The sequence below is a fragment of the Prionailurus bengalensis genome, chromosome B3, assembly GCF_016509475.1.
Source record: "Prionailurus bengalensis isolate Pbe53 chromosome B3, Fcat_Pben_1.1_paternal_pri, whole genome shotgun sequence".
Taxonomy (NCBI): Eukaryota; Metazoa; Chordata; class Mammalia; order Carnivora; family Felidae; genus Prionailurus; species Prionailurus bengalensis.
The window spans coordinates 19732792-19753741 of NC_057355.1; the positions used below are offsets into that span (position 1 = coordinate 19732792).

General features: G+C 48.3%; 1 protein-coding gene across 2 annotated transcripts in view; it reads right to left on the reverse strand.

Annotated features, from left to right (window-relative positions):
• The window catches only part of PCSK6 (proprotein convertase subtilisin/kexin type 6), a 191726-nt gene that overhangs the window by 13837 nt on the left and 156939 nt on the right, over positions 1–20950 (reverse strand). The window contains exons 14-18 of one of the 2 annotated variants that reach the window (XM_043554810.1): positions 12217–12396; positions 12012–12050; positions 5956–6058; positions 4801–4997; positions 3054–3141 (exon numbers count right to left, since the gene is read on the reverse strand). In XM_043554810.1, the coding sequence (XP_043410745.1) occupies positions 3054–3141; positions 4801–4997; positions 5956–6058; positions 12012–12050; positions 12217–12396 (607 nt within the window). The remainder of the gene's footprint in view (positions 1–3053; positions 3142–4800; positions 4998–5955; positions 6059–12011; positions 12051–12216; positions 12397–20950) is intronic. The other variant, XM_043554811.1, reaches the window with a different exon arrangement.

Consider the following 20950-nt stretch of genomic DNA (forward strand, 5'->3'; position numbering starts at 1 on the left):
TCTGTGCCCAGGTGGCCAGCAGCCCCAGGCTTCATCCTCAGATCCCTGTGGACTTGGTCCTGGTGCAGGAGGCCAAGTTCTCAGGCTCTCTTGGGCTGTGATGACTTCTTTTCATTGACATTAATCAAACTCTAAATCAAACCTCAAGAGGAGAAATGGAGCACGTGTAGGTTACCCCTGGTGGCAGGCTGGCTGGCCCAAGCCTTCGGCAAAGTGTTAGCATTTATGATGTGTGAGCTGGGGTGGCAGTGGCAGGACAGATCCCAAAAGCTGGACCCACTGCTGCCTCTGCCTTGCTTGAAACCTTCGGTGCTTCACAATGACCTTGAAATAAAATTCACTCCTGGAGCCTCACATGCCCTGCCTGACGTGGTTCCTGCCTTCCTGTCTCACCTGGTGGGCGCCTGCCCTCACCTCTCTTGCCCATGCAGCCGAGTGTGTGGATTCTAGAGTGGTCTCTGGGGCTGGACTGCCCACTCCAGGATCCTGCCTCTGGAACTTCCTAGCTGTGCAACCCTGGTCCCAGGCCAGCCGGCTAACCTCTCTGCACCTGTCTCCTTTCCTGTCCGCTGGGACAATCACGGCTCCCGCATTGTAAGGTTGTTTTGAGGACTCAGTGAGCAAATACTAGTGAATCACTGCAATGGTATCTGGCACACAGGGGTGTGTCTGCTACGGTGATTGCTTCCGCGTGCAAGATTACAGCGTTGGAGGCACATGTTGTAAGCTGTCTGCCACTAAACACACGGAAAGTGTGTCTGCAAGATCCAGAGAATCCTGCGTTTAGTGGGGAGAGGTCGGTGGGCCCGTAAGCCTCTTCTCATCGATGGTGGCTGCCCGCCCAGGGCTCCTCCTCATCATGGCTCCGGGGCCACCGAGACTGGCAGTTAAATCAAGTCTTCGATAACTGATGTTCCCCCTCGAACCCTTCCTGCATTTATCCCCCTAAAGAGATGGATGGCTGCGCGTCAGCGGCTCGGCTGTTCTCACTGCTTTAACGTGACAGCGATGATTTGAAGCCACAGCTTAAAAGGATATTGGGCAATAAAAGGAAGCTTTCTGTGGATTATGGCTGACGATGTTTTCCGAGTTTCTGTGTCTCTCTGAATGCTTGTCGTGGCTGGAACCGCTGCGTCCGGCTGTGTGGCTTCTGCCTGACAGGCATTTTCTGTCTGTGACACTATTCCTGACCTGAGCAGCTGACCTCCTTTCTCCCACTGGACCCACACGACACAGAAACCAGCTCCCTGGGACTCACCAGTGCTTCCGGGGTGGGAAACAGGCTACAGTGAGTTGGAACCACAGAGCCTCCCCCTGCTCCCGACACCTGAAGTCACCAGACTGGGGTTTGGGAGCCCAGGTGAAAGGTGTCATCACAGCTGCCTGTCCCAGGCCACCTGCTGTGGCCATCAGCTCAATGCCTCCTTTCCCCTTGGGGACCTACTTCCTTGATCACATCATCCTTTAACTGTTGATCCTGCCTTGTCCACCTAATGGGTTTAAATGACCGCAGGCGTGATGTGTGACTCTGATGGGTCCTGCTTCCTTTTCTTTTCCCAGACTCCTGGGTGCTTGGGCGGTGGGCCCTCTTCTCTCCTGATCTTCTTCTCTCTGAGCTGTCAGAGAAGGGAGGGCTCAGGGGAACCTCATGAAAGCAGCGACATCACGCTCCCTGGGGAAACAGTTTCTCTCCCCAGTGAGTAAATGGGAACAGTAATATCATGGTCACAGATTGCTGTGAGGATTTAAATGAGGCAATATTGGTGAAAACACCTGGAACAGCGCTTGTTAAAGGTTTTCATCACAACCTACTCCAAAGGCATTCCACCTCTACTGGTGAATTCCAGCCCTGGCTGGAACTGGGTGGAAGGGAGGCTGGGGTGGGGTAGGGGGGCTGCAGACCCTCTGGTACCTCACCATGCACGGGCCATTCTCACCTGGACCAGCAGCATCTCATCATTTGGGAGCCTGCCCAGAGCTGCTGGACCAGGGTCTGCATTTTTAAAAAAATGCTTTTATTTAGTTGTGAGAGAGAGGGCTGGGGAGGAGGGGCAGAGAGGGAGACAGAATCCCAAGCGGGCTCTGAGCTGTTGGCGCAGAGTCCAATGCAGGGCTCAATGTCACAAACTGTGAGATCACGACCTGAGCTGAAATCAAGGGTGGGATGCTTAACTGGTTGAGCCACCCAGGAACCCCCAGGATCTGCATTTTAACAAGAATCCTGGGAATTTCCTTGCTCACACTGCAACAGGGGTGCGGGTAGGGGGCGGGGAGCGCTGCTCTCACTGACCCTTCCATTTCTTCCTTAACATGTAGACCCTGGCTCTAGTCCCTGGACTATGGCAACGTTCAGAGAAGGTAGTTTCAAATAGAACGTTTCCTAAGCTCTAAACGGTAACTTAGAGGAACAGGTAATATATATTTGCTTTTGCATTAAATGCAATTTAGTTGCATTAAATGGGCTACACAAACATTCCCAAGTATTCTAATAAAAATCCTTAACCCAGTAAAAGGTTTTTAAAGCAGATGTGTACTGAGCTTGGTGGGACAGAGAACACCAGGAATCTAAAGAGCATTCCCAGGCAGCAAGCTCCCAGAGCTGGAAGGAGGTATCTGAGCTGGAAAAGAAGAGAGAGAAGGCAGAGGATGGAGAGGAGGTAGGCTGGGCTTCCCAATGCCCCACCTCCCCTCACTTGGACAGGAGGGACACGGAGGGGAGTAGGTGGTGTTACTGGTGCCTAAAAACGGGAACTTTGTTAGAATCTCACCTTTCCAGCAGCCAACCCTGATTTTTACGGTAGCATTGATTCCTGTGTTTATCAGTTCCCCAGTGCAGCATAAAGGATAGAGATTTTACCTTGACTGTCTTCTAACTTCCTATTTTAAACATCAATCTCCAAGTGGAATTCTGATTTCTACAGACTCAGAATCTTCACCCTGAAAGGCTTTGGGCCTCTGCTTTTCGGAAAAAGTTGCCCAAACTTGGTAAACCAAGAAAACAAAAAACAGCATAAACCCTTTGCCATTCTTCAGGTTTGAAGGGAGGGTTTTACCTGAATCCTTCTTTACAGACAGTACATTTCTCTGGTTCATCAACACACTTCCTACAGCTTGGGTGGCATTTAAGGCAATTTTTCTGACCTGGAGAAAAATGAGGAGAAGAGAAGGAGAAAAATAGATGTGAATCGAATCTGGGCAAAGAGGACTCTGGCATTTCAAAGCAGGGTTGCTGGCATAGCTCGTCACCGGTGTCAGCTTCCAGGAGGGATGATGGAGTGATAAAATAGCCAGGGCAGGCCCAGGTGTGGGATCAGAGGCCTCTCACCTCTCCTTTCTGGAGTAAATTAAAGTCCTTACACCATTCTGAGGCTTTGGAGTGGGCCCTTGGCAGAGGAGACATCGTCTGCTTCTGTTTATTTCAACAAGGACTAGAGCCAGTTCCTGGCTGACCAAGCTTGAGATTAATCAGGTGCCAGTCTTTATATATCTATATCTATATCTATATCTATATCTATATCTATATCTATATCATCTATGTATATATATAAGAAAGTGACAGGATGGAGCCTGAAGAGGCCTGGGAGCCCTGCTGGTGCCTTCACAGGGGACTTTATTGAAACTTGGCAGTTACGTACACCAAGAAATAAATCTACGATGCCCATCCCACCTCCTGGGGAAACGCTGGGTCTCCATGACTCCCATGTGCTTTTCCCTAAGTTATTATCTGGTCTTTCCCTCTGGCATCTCATCAACGCCACCTGGCATTGTGCCTGGACACTGCTTGCTGCCCTCTGTGCCTCCTCCTCAGGGCCCCGCACGTGGTATTACACACTCACTCAGACACACACACACACACGCATGCACGCACGCGTGCACGCGCAGCAGCAGCAGCAGGTGTTCAGGGGAGATGCTGGGTCAGTAAGCGTGGCTGATTCTTGTCTTGGAAGCAGGGTGGGGATGAAGGAAACTCCACCCTGAAAGCAGGTCTGGCTGGCAGCCCAGGGCAGGTGTTTGTAAAGACTGTGAAACACATCTTGCAAGACTATTTGTTTTTCCTCTAAAGAGATTCTGGTTATTCGATGGCTTTATTTGTCTTTAAAGATTTCCTGGCTCCTTCTCCATAGGAGGAACACTAATGCCGTCACAGGCTGGATCAATGAACCCTCCTGCCTGGCAAGGGCCTCTGTGGGAAGGCTTCCACCTGCAAATTGCCAATGTCAAAACAGTAGCTTCTTTGAACTTAAGGACTATCCTCCATCAATTTAACCCAGACCCTGTCTTTTGTCTCTTCTGGGGCAAGGTGAGTTGGTGACACACTGGCATGGGTCACGAGCCCCAGACCCCCCCACCCATCTGCAAGACCAGGAGAGCACCCCCACTCACTGCTGAGTTCAAGTTCCACCTATGCCATTACTAGCTGTGAGCGTTTTGCCACCTCTCAGCTTTGTTTCCCTATCCTCAAGACCAGGAGAGCACACCCACCTCTTAGAGGTGTGGTCACTACCTGTAAAATGGGTCACCAAGACTAACCCGTTTCTTCTGGGCCCAATTAACACTGGCCAGTAGGCTCCTCTGGGTTTTTGGAGGACTGAAAACCTTCTGCCCAAACTTGAATCCTGATTTCAGCTCAGCAGTTCTTCCGAGGAGGGGCTTTCCCCCAATTTTGACTACCCAGTCCATAAGCTGGTGCTGGGCCCTGGGAAAATTCTCCCAGGAGAAGGGACCCCAGCCCTGAGCGGGGGTAAGGGGAGGGGGAGAGGGACTGACTCATCACTTCTACGCACACAGACATGCACTTACTTTCATCAGCATAAAATCCGGCAGGACAGAATGTCACACAGGTGTTCATCTCCTGATGGTGATAGAACCCACGGCGGCAGGACAGGCACTGGGTTGGGCTCCTGCCCGAGCAGGTCTCACACCCCTTGTAGCAGCGGCGACAGCGTCTCGCTGCTGTGTCCCCAAAGTAGCCTGGAGGGCACGTGTTCACGCATTTCCTGTGGGAGCAGAAGCCACAGAGGGCCTTTGCAACTCAGCCCCGCATGGCCCTTGGAGCCTGCAGCACCGCCAGGTCCTGTGAGGCAGGATAGCTAGCTGGGGGGTAAATCCCAGCCACTCCTCTGCACCTCCAGCTTAGCAAAACTCCCAGGGAGCCAAGGCCTGGGGGTGAAGGTTAAACCATTAATGCCCATCATCCTGGTGAACACAGCTGAGAGATTCCTAAGTACCCAGGAGAGGATCCAGGACTTGGACAAGAACCCAGGAATCCTTTGTTTCAAAGTCTCAGTGGCACCTGGATGATGGTATTCAACTTTTGGAATTTTGAGCTCTGCCAGAATGTCACCGATGGTGCCCTTCGAGAGCTAGACTCACTGGACAGTGCATAAAGGCATCAGGCTGGCTGCCTGTGTACTGTGCAGGGCACGTGTGGCTGTGTCTGGGAGTTCAAGCACACCAGGAGAGACACGCCCGCAGCCCTGCATGGCTGCACCATTGCTGGGGCCCCTGGTGGCCATGTGTCCCACCTTGTGTGGTTGCACCGCTGACTGGACACCTGGGGCTGGGAGCTCTCCAGGTGCGGCCCACAGGGCTGACTTTCAGAACAGTGCTGGCCTCTAACATGGCATTTGTCTATAGTTCCCAAGTGGTCAGTCTTGGGATGCTCAGTCTGACCAATCTTTGTTTAACAAAATGGATACAAAACGGTTTATAAGCACAGATACTACAATGACACAGCTTCTGATTTCATGAATTACTTTGTGATGAGGACCAGAAGTTACTAATATGTATGAAATTCCAAAGCAGTAAACCTCAATGCGATTTCCTTTTTGGGGTTTTACATTGATTCATAAGTACGGTACTAGGCTGCCGGGGGCTGAGACAGCTTGAATCAGGTCACCTTAGCGGTATGCCGAGGAACTCCAGGACATGTGATCAGAAGTCCCAGCCCATTACCTGCTGGTCTTGGCACTCCCCAGGCTGAAGTGGACACAGTTCAAGCACTGGTCTGCATTGGGGCCATCACAGCCTTTGTCACCACACTCCGGATGGCACACACCTTAAAGACATAAGCATTTCCTTTCACCCAGAGAGATGCTTTGTCAACCAAATGCAGTCCCCTAAGACCCTGAGTCAGGTTGTCACAGCCTAGGTGGGTCGGGATTAGCTTCCCTAGAGAGTGGTGGATCTGCTGGGGCTGGACGGCAGGACCTCAGCTGGACAGAGTGCCCACCCCCATGGCAACCTGGCTACGGCTGAGAGCTGAGCCTAGCTCTCAAATGGGGCAGCCTGAGAAGGAAAACAGCCAGCGGTAGGTGGGGACCCAGACCCACAAAAAGACGAGCACTGTGAGATACCAAGAGAGAGGCTGGTGGTGCCTTCTTCGGGGCATTCCTCTGCAACAGGGTCATGATGTTGGCACCAGCCATCTCTCTAGATTCCTGACGTGAAGGACAAAGCAAGGCAATATGGGGCATCAAAGGCATCAGGGAAACTGCTGCCAAGCGGTGAGGATCATGGAAAGGATGGGAGAGACGATTCACTACATGCACTGGTGGGAATAGGATGGATCTGCAAGCCCAGGACCGCTGTGTGGGGCTGTCCCGGGGCAGGGCTGAGCTGGGCTGGGCTGTTCCTGGGCAGGGCTGTCCCTGGGTGGAGCTGGTCTGGGTGGGGCTGCCCCTAGATGGGCCTGGTTTGGGCTGGGCCTTTCTCTGCAAACCTTTCTGCTTCCCTCCCTCTCCTCCAAGTCCCCTGCCATCCCCAAATTCTGACTCTGGGGGCCTGTGTGTTGTTGGAAAAGTGTTGGAGAGAAATGTAGGGAGCTCAGTGGACTCTAGCAAGCCTCACTCTTGCAGGTGGTCTGCCCTGCAGGTGGGCCACACAGATGAGCCCAGTTAGAAATGTCTAGTGCCCTCAGGCCAGGGTGGGGCAGGTCCACAGATGTCCCCTTCACCTAGCCTGAAGAACATGACCACATCATGCTGAAGACCAGCACTATGGTGGGACCGCCTGCCCGCCTCGTCCCTCACCCTCCTACTCTGGGCAATGGTTCCAGAAAACTGCCCCATGTGGGGAGGTGGCCAGTGGGGTATTACAAAGGCTTTGGAGTCTTTAGAAGAAAAAAGCCTTCTGTAAGGTTTGAGTTGTTGGAAGGGGTGGGGAGTGAGTTCAGAAGCAAAGAAGAGGTGATTTGCTGGCCACCAGCGTTTCATGGGGATGCAGGCACAGACAAAAGTCCCCATTCTCTGTTGCCCACAATGGGTCTTTGGTGAGGTACACAAAGCCCTCTTCATTCGTCCTTAAAGGGCCTGTGGACCTTCCTAGTGTTAGACCCGGTTTATTTTGCTTCCCTCCCTGAAGGTTTACTGTTGTTGATATTTCCAAAGTTTTCATTGTGGGTCCCACTGTGAACCCCTTTCAAAGCTGAGCTTGTCGCTGGGAATGCACTGGTCTGGGCTGGGGAGGGCTCTGCTGCGGGTAGAGTTCTAGTGCATGGCCTGACATGCACAAAGCTTATCATGGAGGCTACCCTCACCCCGCCCCCTTCCCCAGCTCCAGACTGTCGGGCTATTTTGCAGTCAGTTCTCATTTGATTTGATTCTTGTCCACCTCATTCCGGGACATTTCCAGATTTCCAAGCAAATCCTTGCTTCCTGGCACATTGTTTTTCAATTACCCACTGCGCAGAAGACACCTATGAGTTTGGCCACTGGGCTCTGACCTTCCACCCAGCCCGAGCCGTGGGGGCCTCAGGATACACCACCATGAGGACCATCTGCCTTCTGTAGTGGTTTCTCCCCAAGGCCAATGGAGGCGGGAGGTCTGTCTTACTTGATAAAGTAAACAGTTTCTTCAATCTTAAGGAGGTTTGGGGGGGGACAGGGAAGAGACAGACCAATTTCCCTACTCTCTCCCAGCACGGGAGACAGAAGCTTCAAGAGGCTGGATCTGGACTAGGGTGTTTATTGCTATATTCCCAGCACCTAGAAAGGTGTCTGGCATAGGGCAGGTGCCAACTAAATATTTGCTGAGAAGCTGAAGGGTGAGAGAATGGATGAAAGAAATATGGGTGGAAATTGGGAAAGTGCAGGTAACCTCACCATCCACAAACAGAACAGTCTAGGATGTACCAAGAGAGGGATAGCCTTGGGAGAAGGCCTGGTTCATGGCATGTGGACTTCACCTTCCTCCTCCCTCCTGGGGCCTCTTTGTGGTGAAGTTAGTTAATAACCCCGAGGGAGCTCCACACAAGGCTGGGGTCCCCCTAACAGTAACAGCAAAACCCCATCAGGGCATCTGGCTAACCAGCCGTGTCCAGCCCCAGTGAAGAGCGTGGTAAGATATTGTCCAAGGCAGGACGCTTAGATGAGCGTCTGTAAGCACCTCTCCTACAGCTGTCTACTTGAGTTGTCTCCAAAAGCCCAATGTCAAAATTTGCCTCTCGATGAATTGTTCTTGGATTAAATCTACCTGGTTGGTAGATTTACCACTTATCCTGCTTACTCCATCACTCCTAAGATTGTGTGTGTGTGTGTGTGTGTGTGTGTGTGTGTGTTCTGGTACAGCTGTTAACACATTCTCTGGGTAAGCATATGTTATTTTTGTTGCCATTTGTATTTGTTTTTCCTCTTTCCTCAATTAGCATGAAAATTCTTCAAAGACCCACTGCCATCCTGTGTCATTTCCCAAGGTTCCAGATACAAGGGGGAGTGTGATTCATGTGCTGACAGTCTGCCAACTCCCACCTACTGGGTGTTAGAATGACAGAGGCTTATTTGAAATCTCTACCTTAAATCTTTTGTGGAGAAAATCCAGGATTAAAAAAACAACAACCCACAAACAGGGGCACCTGGGTGGCTCAGTTGGGTAAGCATCTGCAGTGCCTGCTTGGTATTCTCTTTACCCCCCCCACCCCGCCCCTGCCTCTCCCCTGCTTGTATGCTTGCAAGTGCTCTCTCTCTCTCTCTCTCTCTCTTCCTCTCTCTCTCTCTCTCTCTCTCTCTCTCTCTCTCAAAATAAATAAATTAACTTAAAAAAAAAAACCCACAAACAAATGTTAGAAAGCAACTTGGGAATTCTCAATGGCCTTTGTCATAAGATGCTTAGACCAGTTTCTGAAGACGCTTAGATACTTAGGAGGACTGCCTAAGTATCACGATCTTTCCCCTGCCGTTCATGCTGTCCAGGAAGAGTGTGCTGGCATGTCACTGGCACACCAGCAGACATGAAGTGGAGTGGCAGGGACAAAGGTGGCTGACTGCAGACGAGAGGTACGGAAGAGAATAACAGACCACTTTCACTGCAGGTCTGGTCTCTTCCCTGATGGCTCTATTCTGCTGGGTGAGTGCTAATGTGCCCAAAGTCCATGACCTGACAATGTCCTGCACTGGACATGCCACGTGTCCTGCGAATCAATTCCCCTGTGCCTGTTGAGCTGTCCTGGAATGCATCCAGGCAAAGGCTGCATGGGCTCTTGGCTTCCCTCAGTCCCGTGGGGCTGACCACACTGTCCTGCACTGACCTTAGCTTCCCTTCATCCTCATGACATTCTGTCCTTCCTTGGAGGCCACTCTCTCATAGCAGCCTGAGCACCACCCTATGTCCTGCCATCATCATCAAACTACCTGGAATCACCCAGGACAGCCACTGAGCATCCCCAGACCTGCTGAATCCACCTCTGAGGTGGGGCCCAGCCCTGGGCCTGCTCTTCAACCAAGCATCCTAGGTGGGTCACTGGGGCAGCCTTGCTCTCTGCCATGTCTGGTGCTTGCTCTCCAGGGACCTCCCGCTGCTCCTCAGCCACCAGGCGGCTCTGTCCCAGCAGGTAGGCCATCGACCCCTGTTTCCCTGGTACCTCACCCAGCCCATGTGGCTACTGCCCCCCACTTCCTGCTGGACTCACCAGCCCCCCGATCTCCAAGCCCTCCTCTCTAAGTTGGATTTCCACATACTCTTTTACTTTGGGGACCCCAGACTCCACCACTACCTTGGACGCAGTGCTGTCCTGTGCCCCCTGCTGCTGGCCCCTGGGACCACTGTTTCATCAGACCTCTCTACCCCTTCCTGACGCGGTAACTGCTCTCTGGCGCACAGGGCCCAGATGGAGTACCACCAGGCTGCACTCATCACCCCCGTGCACCTCTGCCCATGCCAGTTCTCCAAATTCTTAAGAACCTTCTTCCTAGTATAACCACCCCGGAAAATCCCTGCTTCAACCTGTTGCACCTCTGTGCTAAAACTGCAGAAAGCTGATAATAATCATGGGCCTACCTCAAAATCACCCTTCCCTTCACCCTGTCTCTTTCCCTGAGTTTCTGCCCTGAGGCTTATCTGTGACTGAGCTTCTGGAAGAGGCATGGACAAGCCCTTGAAAGTGGAATCTTTTTTATTTTTTATATATTAAAAAAGATCTTTTTTAAGTTTATTTATTTGAGACAGGCAGAGACAACATGAGTGGGGGAGGGGTAGAGAGAGAGGGAGAGACAGAGAGAATCCCAAGCAGACTCTGCACTGTGAGCACACAGCCCGATGAGGGGCTTGAAATCATGAAATTGTGAGATCATGATCTAAGCTGAAGCTGAGAGTCAGACACTTAACCCACTGAGCCACCCAGGCGCCCCTTGACTATGGAATCTAACATGGCTGCTTCCTCCTCCCCCGCTCCTCTTCCTCTTTTTCCCCTCCTCTCCCATTGCCCTCCACATCACCCCACTCTTGCTCTCTCCCCATCTCTGTCTCTACCTGCTGTTACTGGCCTGCCCATCCCACTTGCCCCAAGATTGTAGGGACCTTCCCCGAGAGTCAGGAACACTTTCCATTCCCACAGAGACATCCTCTATCCATCTAGGCCATACTTGGGAAAGACTAAGTGACTTGGGCTACAGGGCAGTCATATTGTGAGATTCCAGGACAGTGTAAGGGTAGAGTCAGTAGCAGATTTTAAGGAAAAAAAAAATCAGTCCTTTATTAATAATTACTGAATCTTGCCACCGTTTATAAATCGCAGGGGGAAACAGAGCAGATTAATCCATACATAATTCAATGCTCCATTTTAAAGGAATGGTAGAAGAAATTTAAAATGGAATCAACCGTAATTTATGCTTGATATGTATCAGTGGAATTCTCCATTTTGTTACTTTTCTTTTTTCAGAAGCTATTAGATAATTCAAAACATCAATATCCTTAGATATCACCCATCATTTATCAAACAGCTGTAATATTTAGCTAAGCAAAATATGCCCAACCAGAAACACTCAGCTTCTCACAAATCACTGTGGGTTGGTGCAGAGGGAAAGGAACAGCTTTCTACCTAATGTGCTAATCATGACTGCGCCCATCCCAGAGGCTAGATATGCCGAAGCCCTCTCCAGGCTGCTGCCTCCACGCGGGTGCTGGAGGTCCAGAGCCAGGGGCACCTCCCACCTCCCAGCAATGGTATGTCTGGAGAAGAAGCATTTGCACGAGGCATCTTTACTTTCTGTGAGATTTTTTTGTTGTTGTTTAAGTAGGCTCCACACCAATGCATGGCTTGAACTCATGACCCTGAGATCAAGACCTGAGCTAAGATCAAGAGTCGGATGCTCAACCGACGGAGCCACCCAGGTGCCTCTCCTGTGAGATTCTTAAGTCCCTTCCAGTGGCATCAGTTATCTACTGACATTCAGAGCTAAGACTCTCTCCTGGAGTCTTCATCCCAGCTCTCAAGGCCAGTCAAGACCAGCACTGTAAGTTCCTCTCCTGGCTATCTGGCTATGCTCATTCAACCCAACCTTTCTGGGCCCATTTCGACCCTCGTCCTTCCCACATTCTGGCCATAGGGACAGAAAGTGGATGGATTTGAGAGGGTCAGGAGGTTGAGGCATGAGACGAGGGACTCTGAAATAAGTGGGTGCCCCAGGAGGGGGCTCATTAACCAGGAGGCAAGTCCCAGTTCTGGTTGGGCATATAGAACCTTCTGTTTCCCAGCCTTGTAAGGTTGGAGAATACTTACTGGTTCGAAGCATACTTACTGGTCTGTAAGATATTAGGAGAGCCGTGGGTGGAAGGAGCTGTGTGGGTGTAAATTGCCATCATTATTACAACTTCCAGGAAGGGAGGAAGACCTACCATCACAATCCCCGCCTTTGCCAGGTATAGCCCCACGTTTTAAGAGCCAACAGTGGAAAACCAAAACTCGCTGAGGTTTGCCATCTCCCTCGGCTTCGGGTTCATTACCTGTGTAGTCTTCTTCGTCCTCAGGAACCTCGGCCTGGGGCGGCGACAGAGCGGCCTTGGGTGGCTCCAGCTCCGGGGTCGAAAGCTCCAGCATCCGAGAGCGAGACTGATGGGAAATGAAAGTGTTGTATGGGTGCTCCGCTGTGCCGTACAAGATGAGGCTCCATTCTTTCAATTTCCCTGGAAGACACCAAGCCCAGAGTTACCGGACAGCCATGAAACCTCCTTCAGAAAGTCCTTGAGGCACCTGGCCTGAGGCCGCCATCACTCACAGAAGAGCCAGGCGCAGGGCTCCTCCTGGGGGGCTCTTCACCCACCATCTAGTCACCGGAGAACCAAGGACGTGCCGACTGCCCAGGCCATGTACTCTGTCCCCCAGTCTCACCATGGCTCTGCTGATTGGCTTCCTTGCCCTCTTGGACTATCTAGTGGGTGGACCTGGGGCCTGGCCCTGAGCCTTGTCCCATTTGCTTCCAAATGTGAAAGCTGGATTCCATATACCGAGGAGTCCTGCTATTTGCATCCTTGACCCTGGATCACACGAAGATTGGTCTTGGGATCCTTCCTATGTAGCCCGCCAAGGTGGGTGGGAAGTGTGGTAGGGTGGGAATAGCAGTGCAAACCCAAATGTCCCCAGATGCTGGGTGTAGAGAGGATGTCCTCAAAAACGGCAGGATGGGGGCACCTGGGTGGTTCAGTCAGTTGGGCATCTACCTCTTGATTTCGGCTTGGGTCACAATCTCTCGGTTCGTAAGTTCAACCCCCACTTCAGGCTCTGTGCTGGCAGTGTGGAGCCTGCTTGGGATTCTCTCTCTCTGCCCCTCCCCTGCTCATGCTTGTGCACTTTCTCTCTCTTCTCTTTCTCAAAGTAAATAAACTTAAAAAAAAAAAAAGCCAGGATGAATGGCACAGAGGCTGGATTGTGCATGGGGAATTGAGAAGCTTGGGGAGGAGGGGTAAGGGCAGTGTGCCCAGCCATGAGTGAACAGGGGTGGGGACCCCACCGTCTACTTCCATGTGGGAATGATGGCCCATGCTGCTAGGTCTTCCCAGGGGTACAGAGAAGTGGAAATCTGGCCTGCAATTTGTAGGTGAAATCCCTGATCTTATAAAACACAGTAGAAGCCAAGTTAGATATGCCTGGGGCTGGCCCAGCTACACGCACCACGGGTCTGAGCTTCCCTTCCTAACTGTGTGTTCCCAGCATTCAGGGAGGTGAGACCATATTGAGGAGGTCATTGCTGTTATTCTTGTGCAAATGAGAGGCCAAGGTCCAATGTGACCAGCAGGGGACACACTGCTCATGCTGAAGGACTCACTGCCTCTCCACCCCAGCAACCATGCAGCTGTGAGCCACCTCAATGAACCCTCATGACAGGCCACGGTGACCCAAGCTAGGGACAGTGTCTTTGCCAGCTTCGCGTCTGTGTCAGCTGGGAAAAATCTCTGGCTTCCTCTTCATTTTCTGTCATTGGGTTTCTTGGCAATCGGAATGCTTTAGGTGACGGCAATTATTGCTCTGATTAGTCCCTAAGTGATTTGCGTTTTTATTGTCGCTTCTGTTCACACTATTTCACTTCTTTCCTCTGAATGGCAGGCCATCTGTCTTTAGATATCTGTCTATACACTATTTTTGCCAGATGGTCAGCTCTGCTGGTATAACTTTATCTTTTATTCCAGTTCCAGGAATCCCTTGGACTCCCTAAATTCTACAACATGGGCTCCTGCTTGTCCACATACCCCAGAAGCCTGTGGGCTAAAACCCATACTGTCCTAGGAGGACAGAGGCAGGACTGGCCTGCAAATACCAGGCCACACTTATAACTTACTGTGCTGTACCCCCCCCTTTTTTTTAATTTTTTAATGTTTAATTATTTTTGAGAGAGAGACAGAGTGCAAGCAGGGGAGGGGCAGAGAGAGAGGGAAACACAGAATCTGAAGCAGGCTCTAGGCTCTGAGGTGTCCGCACAGAGCCCGACATGGGGTTCAACCCCATCAACGGTGAGATCATGACCTGAGCAGACTTAATGGACTGAGCCACCCAGGCGCCCCTTATTGTGATCTTCTAAATGGTGTCTGATTTTGATTCAGTTATACAACGCAGCACAGAGCCACACTCTAGCCAACCAAGGTCCCAGGCCCTGAAAGCCTGCCGCCCTCAAGCTGTTCCAAGTCAGGCCCCACGTCACCTGGGCCTTTCCCGGCCTGGCCAGGGCTAGAGGATGCAGGTCCTTGAATTTGCAAAAATATTCCTGAGCTATTTCCCAGTACATGGACTTCCAAAGGGCCTGGTTCTTTTAGACACTCCGTGACCATTTCCCTAACACCATGAGAAGCACTTCACCCGGGTGCAGGTGCAGAAAACACAGTCCCTGATTATGAACTGTCATCCGTTCTCAACTTCTGAAGACCAAATTAGAGCCAGATTTCAAAGCCACAGAGGAGCCGGGCATGTTAACTGCAGGGTGAGGAACCGATTAAGGGGGAGCACGAGGACCACACGACAGGGAAAAAGACTCTGTAAGCTGTCATTTGAGTCAAGACCTGTTTCCGCCCTGTATCGTGTCTCCCAAAACACCCACGAAAGCCCTCACCACTAAAATTAGACTCGTATTTTCAGATATGGCTTTGGTAGGACAAACAAAAGAGGCTGCTCTGAGCTCAGGATCAGCAAGCACCCAGTGGAGGGAGGGGGAGCAGGAGGAATTCAAAGAAACCAAGACAGTAGATCCTCAAAGTTCTCAGCACAAGGAGAAAAATCATTTTTTTTCTGTGTGTGTGTGTGTGTGTGTGTGTATGAGACAATGGATATTGACTCACTTATTGTGGTAACTACACACAATCTAGGTAAGTCAGGTCATTATGCTATACATCATAAACTTCTTCTTCTTTTTTTAAAATAGTTTCTTTTCAGGAAGACTGGGTGGCTCAGTCGGTTGAGCGACAAACTTTGGCTCAGGTCATGATCCCACGATTTGTGAGTTCAAGCCCTGCATCGGGCTCTGTGTTGACAGCTCGGAGCCTGGAGCCTGCTTCTGATTCTCTCTGCCCCTCCCCCACTCATGCTCTGTCTCTGTCTCAGAAGTAAATAAACATAAAAATTTTTTAAAAAAATAGTTTCTTTTCTTTTTTTTTAATGTTTATTCATTTGGGGGGCGGAGGGGCAATGAGAGAGAGGGGGACAGAGTTTCCGCAGAGGGCTCTGTGCTGACAGCAGAGAGCCGATGCTGGGCTTGAATTCATTGTGCAAGATCATGTCAGACCCTTAACCGAATGAGCCACCCAGGTACCCCTGTACATCATAAACTTCTACAATGCTGAGTGCCAGTCATATCTCAATAAAACTGAAAGGAAAAAAAATATTAAGAAACCAGCAGGAGGAGCTGCCTTGGGATGGTAGGAGGGGAGGCTGCAATTCAGGAATAGGAAAGAGACTTCATTTTTACTGTATTCCCTTAGGGACTGTCGGATTTTTGTTCTGTTTTGTTTTTAAGCCACAGCATATGTTACCTTTCAGATATATAATTAAAAATTTGTTTTTTTAATGTTTATTTATTTTTGAGAGAGAGAGACACACCGAATCCAAAGCAGGCTCCAGGCTCTGAGCTGGCAGCACAGGGGCTTGAATCTACAAACTGTGAGATCACGACCTGAGCCGAAGTTGGATGCTTAACCGACTGAGCCACGCAGGTGACCCTCACATATACAATTTGAGAAGAAATCTAAGTTTAATGAAAAAAAGGGGAAGGTTGTATACTCAAAGAAAAAAACAGTAAAAAAATGGGATACTTGGGGCTTTGGGTTTATGTTTCTGAATAAGTAATAAATATGAATGAATATGAATAGCTAAAAATCCAAAACTATAAAAGGGAATATGGTGGAAGTCTTCCTCTAGCCCTGTCCCCTGGCCACCATCTTTCTCATCACAAGTGACCCCATTACTTGTTTCTTATGTACCCTTCCAGAAGCATTTTATTCTTTTTATTCTTTACCAAGCAGATATGAGCATATATATTTTGTCCTATCCCCTTTATCAACACACCTGCTACACCTTCTGAACCTTGCTTCTTCCATTAGCAAGGCATCTCGATGACCTTCCCATCCCTGCAGCAGAGAGACGTTGAATCATTTAACAGTCCCCTATTGGTGGGCATTTAGGTTGTTTCCAACTTGCAATTATGAACAGTGCTATAACCTGGTCACATGAGGAGGGGCCCGGAGAAGTAGAAAGAGGCCCTAGTATGTGGCCCAGTCCCCAGTGTCAGCTCCCTCCACGCTAACCATCCCCAGAGTCTGCCCTTGCTCTGGGGGAGATGAGACATGTGAATGTGGAAGAACCACAGAAAAGTAGAAGGAGAACATAGCTGGGGCTACCCCAGACCAGAGACTGGGTCCACACTCAACAGAACTGCCGTCCAGGCGCAGGATGATTGAAAAACGTTGGCCTGCTTTGGACAAAGCATTTAGCCAGAATGTATTATTTACTATTCAGGACACTCAGCATGCCCGTTCAAACTTACTGGGACAAAAACCAAGCAGTTCCATTAATTCCTTAATTTCCAGCAGGGAGGTCTTAAAAGACATCCAAATCCAAATTCTTTGGTTTTTCTTTCCATCAGCCTCCTGAGATTGTAAAGAAAGAACAACAAATCCACCTGCTTAGCTGCTTGGGGCCAGCACTGTCAGGACTCTGCCTCCAGATGTCACCAGCAAAGCCCAGGCAACAGTAATTGTGTCCCAGGCACACGATAATCCTGGCTAATGCCAATAAATGGCTTTATCATCATTCACTATCTTCAGTGCAGCATTTCCCCTTGATGAATTGAATTGGTAATGAACAAACAGGATTATTCCTATTATTCAAAGGAAGAACCAGAATTAAGGAAGACTACGGTTGAATTTGCCAATAGGAAAGTACCAGCAGTAATAAAGCTTTTCTTTGCCTCATATTTTGAGTGAAGCATTAAAAATCCTTGAGAGGGGACTTTACAATTGGAGACAAAGAGGGTAGAAGTGGGGGAAAGTTTTTGTTAGGCTAAGAACTCTGAGCTAATACTTTTGAATTCTTGGGTTTTCTTTGGGCATAAGAAGTTATTAACAATAAAGAATTTATTAATCCTCCCCGCCCTTACATTGAAAACATGCAGGGAGAAATTCTTTAGTCAAAACATAGTAAAGAAAGAGAGACCTAAAAAAAAAAAATTAAGAAAGAAATACATTTCAGTCTCTGCCCTCCCTCCAGCCCCAACCCAGTGGAAGTTTTTTTCCACATAAGGGCCAGTGAACCTGACTTACAAAGTTTATGAAGTTTAATGAAGAGGTTTTGGTAGAAGGAATAAAAAAGGCTCACCTCCATCTGTTTATAAAAATATACAAAAACACTTTAAAGGGAGGATTTTATGGTATGTGGATTATAGTTCACTATATTTCAATAAAGCTATTATATGAAATACTGTATATATATATATATATATATATGTATACACACACACATACACTTGTGTGTATTATAGACAGAAAAAAACCCCAACATTTACTCAATAAATTTAACACATAATTAAAAATGCACTTTAAGTCCACATTATGGCAACTAAGAGGGAGGGGAATAAAGGGAATTTAGGAAACAACGTGGAAAGGACAAGGAAGAGTGTCCACACATGTGGGCCACCATGTGTGCGCATGTAGGCGCACACACACGCACACCTGTGCATGTTTCCCTCAGAGCCCAGTGCAAGACAGGGGGGATGAGAGAATCTTCCCTACAATCTTGTAGTCATAAAAACCATTAAAGATGGTGTTTTCAGTACCGGAAAAGGATCTAAGAATCCTAAGTGCTAGTGTTCATTTAGGTGAAGGTAGAACAAGTACGAATTCAGTAAAGAACAATAGTGGTCCTGTACGGCAATGCACAAAATAGCATTTTCCTTAATGGTATCCTAAGGTTAGGTAGGATACCATCTTTTTAACGTTTGTTTGTTTGTTTTTTTTTTTTGCTTTTTTCAAAGTAATGAATTCACAGTTTGAAAAGTCAAGCAATGGTACACAGTCTAGACCAATGGTACACAGTCTAGTCTTTCTGTTACCGCCCCCTCCCTCTCTGAGTCCTTTTTTGGGACACGGTATCTTTTCACACTCAGAGCGTCTATTCTAGCACTTAGTACCTCATTGCTTGATTAAATGTGTGTATGCTATGTCCTGGTTTCTCATGTTTTTTTTTTTTAAGTTCATTTATTTATTTTGAGAGAGAAAGAGAGAAAGAGAGAGGGAAGAGAATCCAACAGGATGCACACTGTCAGTGGAGAGCCCAATGCGAAGCTCCATCTCACGAATGTCAGATCAAGACCTGAGCTGAAATCAAGAGTCAGATGCTTAACCAACTGAGCCACCCGGCGCCCTTGGTTTCTCAGTTTTAGACACCATCCAGTGACATCCTACCTAGGATATGGAGAAGAAGCCCCGCTTTCACGTCATCCCTCATATACTCACATCCTTCCCCATATACCCAACACTCTGTTGACATGATTTCTTACTGGGTCAGTATTCAGTGTCTTCTCCCCCACCTTCCTCCCATTTCATTTTGTGGGAGATTTCCTCAGGGCTTCTAACCTATCTATTGACTTCCTAAGTTTTGCCTCACGCTTAAAATTTTCAAAGTATTTATCTGGTTCTCCCAATGTTCTTTTTTTATAATACAGAATCCTGTTCTTGGTTTATAGATGAAATATTTTCTCTTCTCTTCCCTGAGGACACCTATGAGATAACGGAATTTATATATTGGTCTCTGCCCTAGTTCCTGGTACAGAGCTCCTGAGACCCTTGTTATTTCCTAAGTGATAAGGACAATAGGAACATCTCTTGTTAAAACATTTGTCTTTGACCCTGTCCCTAACTCAAGACTCCTAAAACCCTTGCAAACTCTTAAGTGATAATAAGGAGCATCCTTTGTTCTCTGGAAGTGACTCTGGGCGAGCTCTGGGGTTGGTCACCAAAAAGACTAAACTAAGATTAGTAGCTTGGAATCTTCAGCCCTGCCCCCAACTTCTCTAGGGAGGGGCTAAAAATAAAGATAGTAACGGACTATGCCTATATGAGAAAGCCTCCTTAATTTCCCAACAGTATATGGTTTGGTGAACTTCTAGGTCGGCAAACACACACCAGGAGAATGGCGCACCCCAACTCTGCACAGATGGAAGCTCCTACTCTCAGGGCCCTGCCAGACCTCGCCTTGTGTATCTCTTCATCTGGCTATTTATCTGTATCCTTTACCATTTCCTTTAACAAACGGATAAGTGTAAGTAAGAGCTTCCCTGAGTTTTGGGAGTCATTCTCCCAAATTAAATGCATCCCAAGAGGAGGTCTTTAGAGCACCCATCTCTGGCTGGTAGGTCAAAAGCACAGGTGGTAACCCAGACTTGTTACTGGCTTCTGAAGTGTATGTGAGTGTGTAAGGGGGAGCCAGGGGCAGTTTTGTGGGACTGAGCCCTTAAGCTGTGGGATCTAACGCTATCTCTGATGGTATCAGAACCAAGTTAAATTGTAGGACGTCCAACTGGTGTGACTGAGAATTGCTTGTTGTGGGGGAAAAAACCACACATTTGGTGACCAGAGGTGTCAGAGGTGAAGTGTTTTGTGTGAATAGTAGACACACAGGAGGAACACAGACTAGGGAATAACTGGTGTTCTCCCTACACAGGGGAACTAAATTTTTCTATTTTGTAATACCAATTAAAGTCAGTTGAGTGTCTGACTTTGGCTCAGGGCATCACTGTTCATGAGTTCAAGCCCCAAATCAGGCTCGCTGCTGTCAGTGTGGAGCCTACTTGGGATTCTCTCTCCCTCTCTCTCTCTGCCCCTCCCAGGCTAGCACTCTCTCTCTTAAAAATAAGATAAACATTAAAAAAAAACAATTATAGTTTTTCTGAAGTTTTCTGCCTTGCTCCTTCCCCTCTAAGTTTCTTCTCTGTTCGAGTTTGTTTCTGTTTTAATGTCAGATAATTTCCTCAAATGTCTGGTGGTCCTTGTACTGAGGTGTGCCTCAGTAGTGAGGCACTACAAAGCTGATTGACAGTTCTGTGTGCTGGAATATGGAAACGTATTTTTTTGTTTGTTTATTCACTTTGTACATGGCCAACTTGCTGGCTTGTGCAATATGAGAAAGGAAATGCCATCACAGTGTATGAGGTGGCTCAGATGTACACAACATTTACATAGTAAATGTGAACACTTCCCATCAGAAACAATGGAGGTCAGAGCAAAGCATATCTTTACACTGCTGAAATTTAAAAAAAAAAAACACTGCCGACTCAGAATTCCATAAAATGAAAATACTATTTACGACTAGGTGGATACATGGAAACATCACAATGATTTCCTCAAAGCACAAAGTTAATGTGTCAACAAAGGAGCAAACACACACATTTTTCAAAACAAATAAAATTGGTTGAAATAAAGACTTTTTTTGAAATAAACCTAAGCTGAGCAAACTCATGGCCAGCAGGCCAACATGATAAGAAATGATAAAGGAAATTCTTCAGGCAGAAGGAAAATGATACCAGATAAAAAACTGTATCTATAGGAAAGAATAAAGAACACCAGAAATGGTAAGTATGTGGATAAACAGAAAGAGTAGCTTTTTTCCTTCTCTTACTTTCTTTTTTTAAAAATGTTTATTAAAAAAATTTTCAATGTTTATTTCTGAGAGAGAGAGAACGAGCAGGGGAAATGCAGAAAGAGA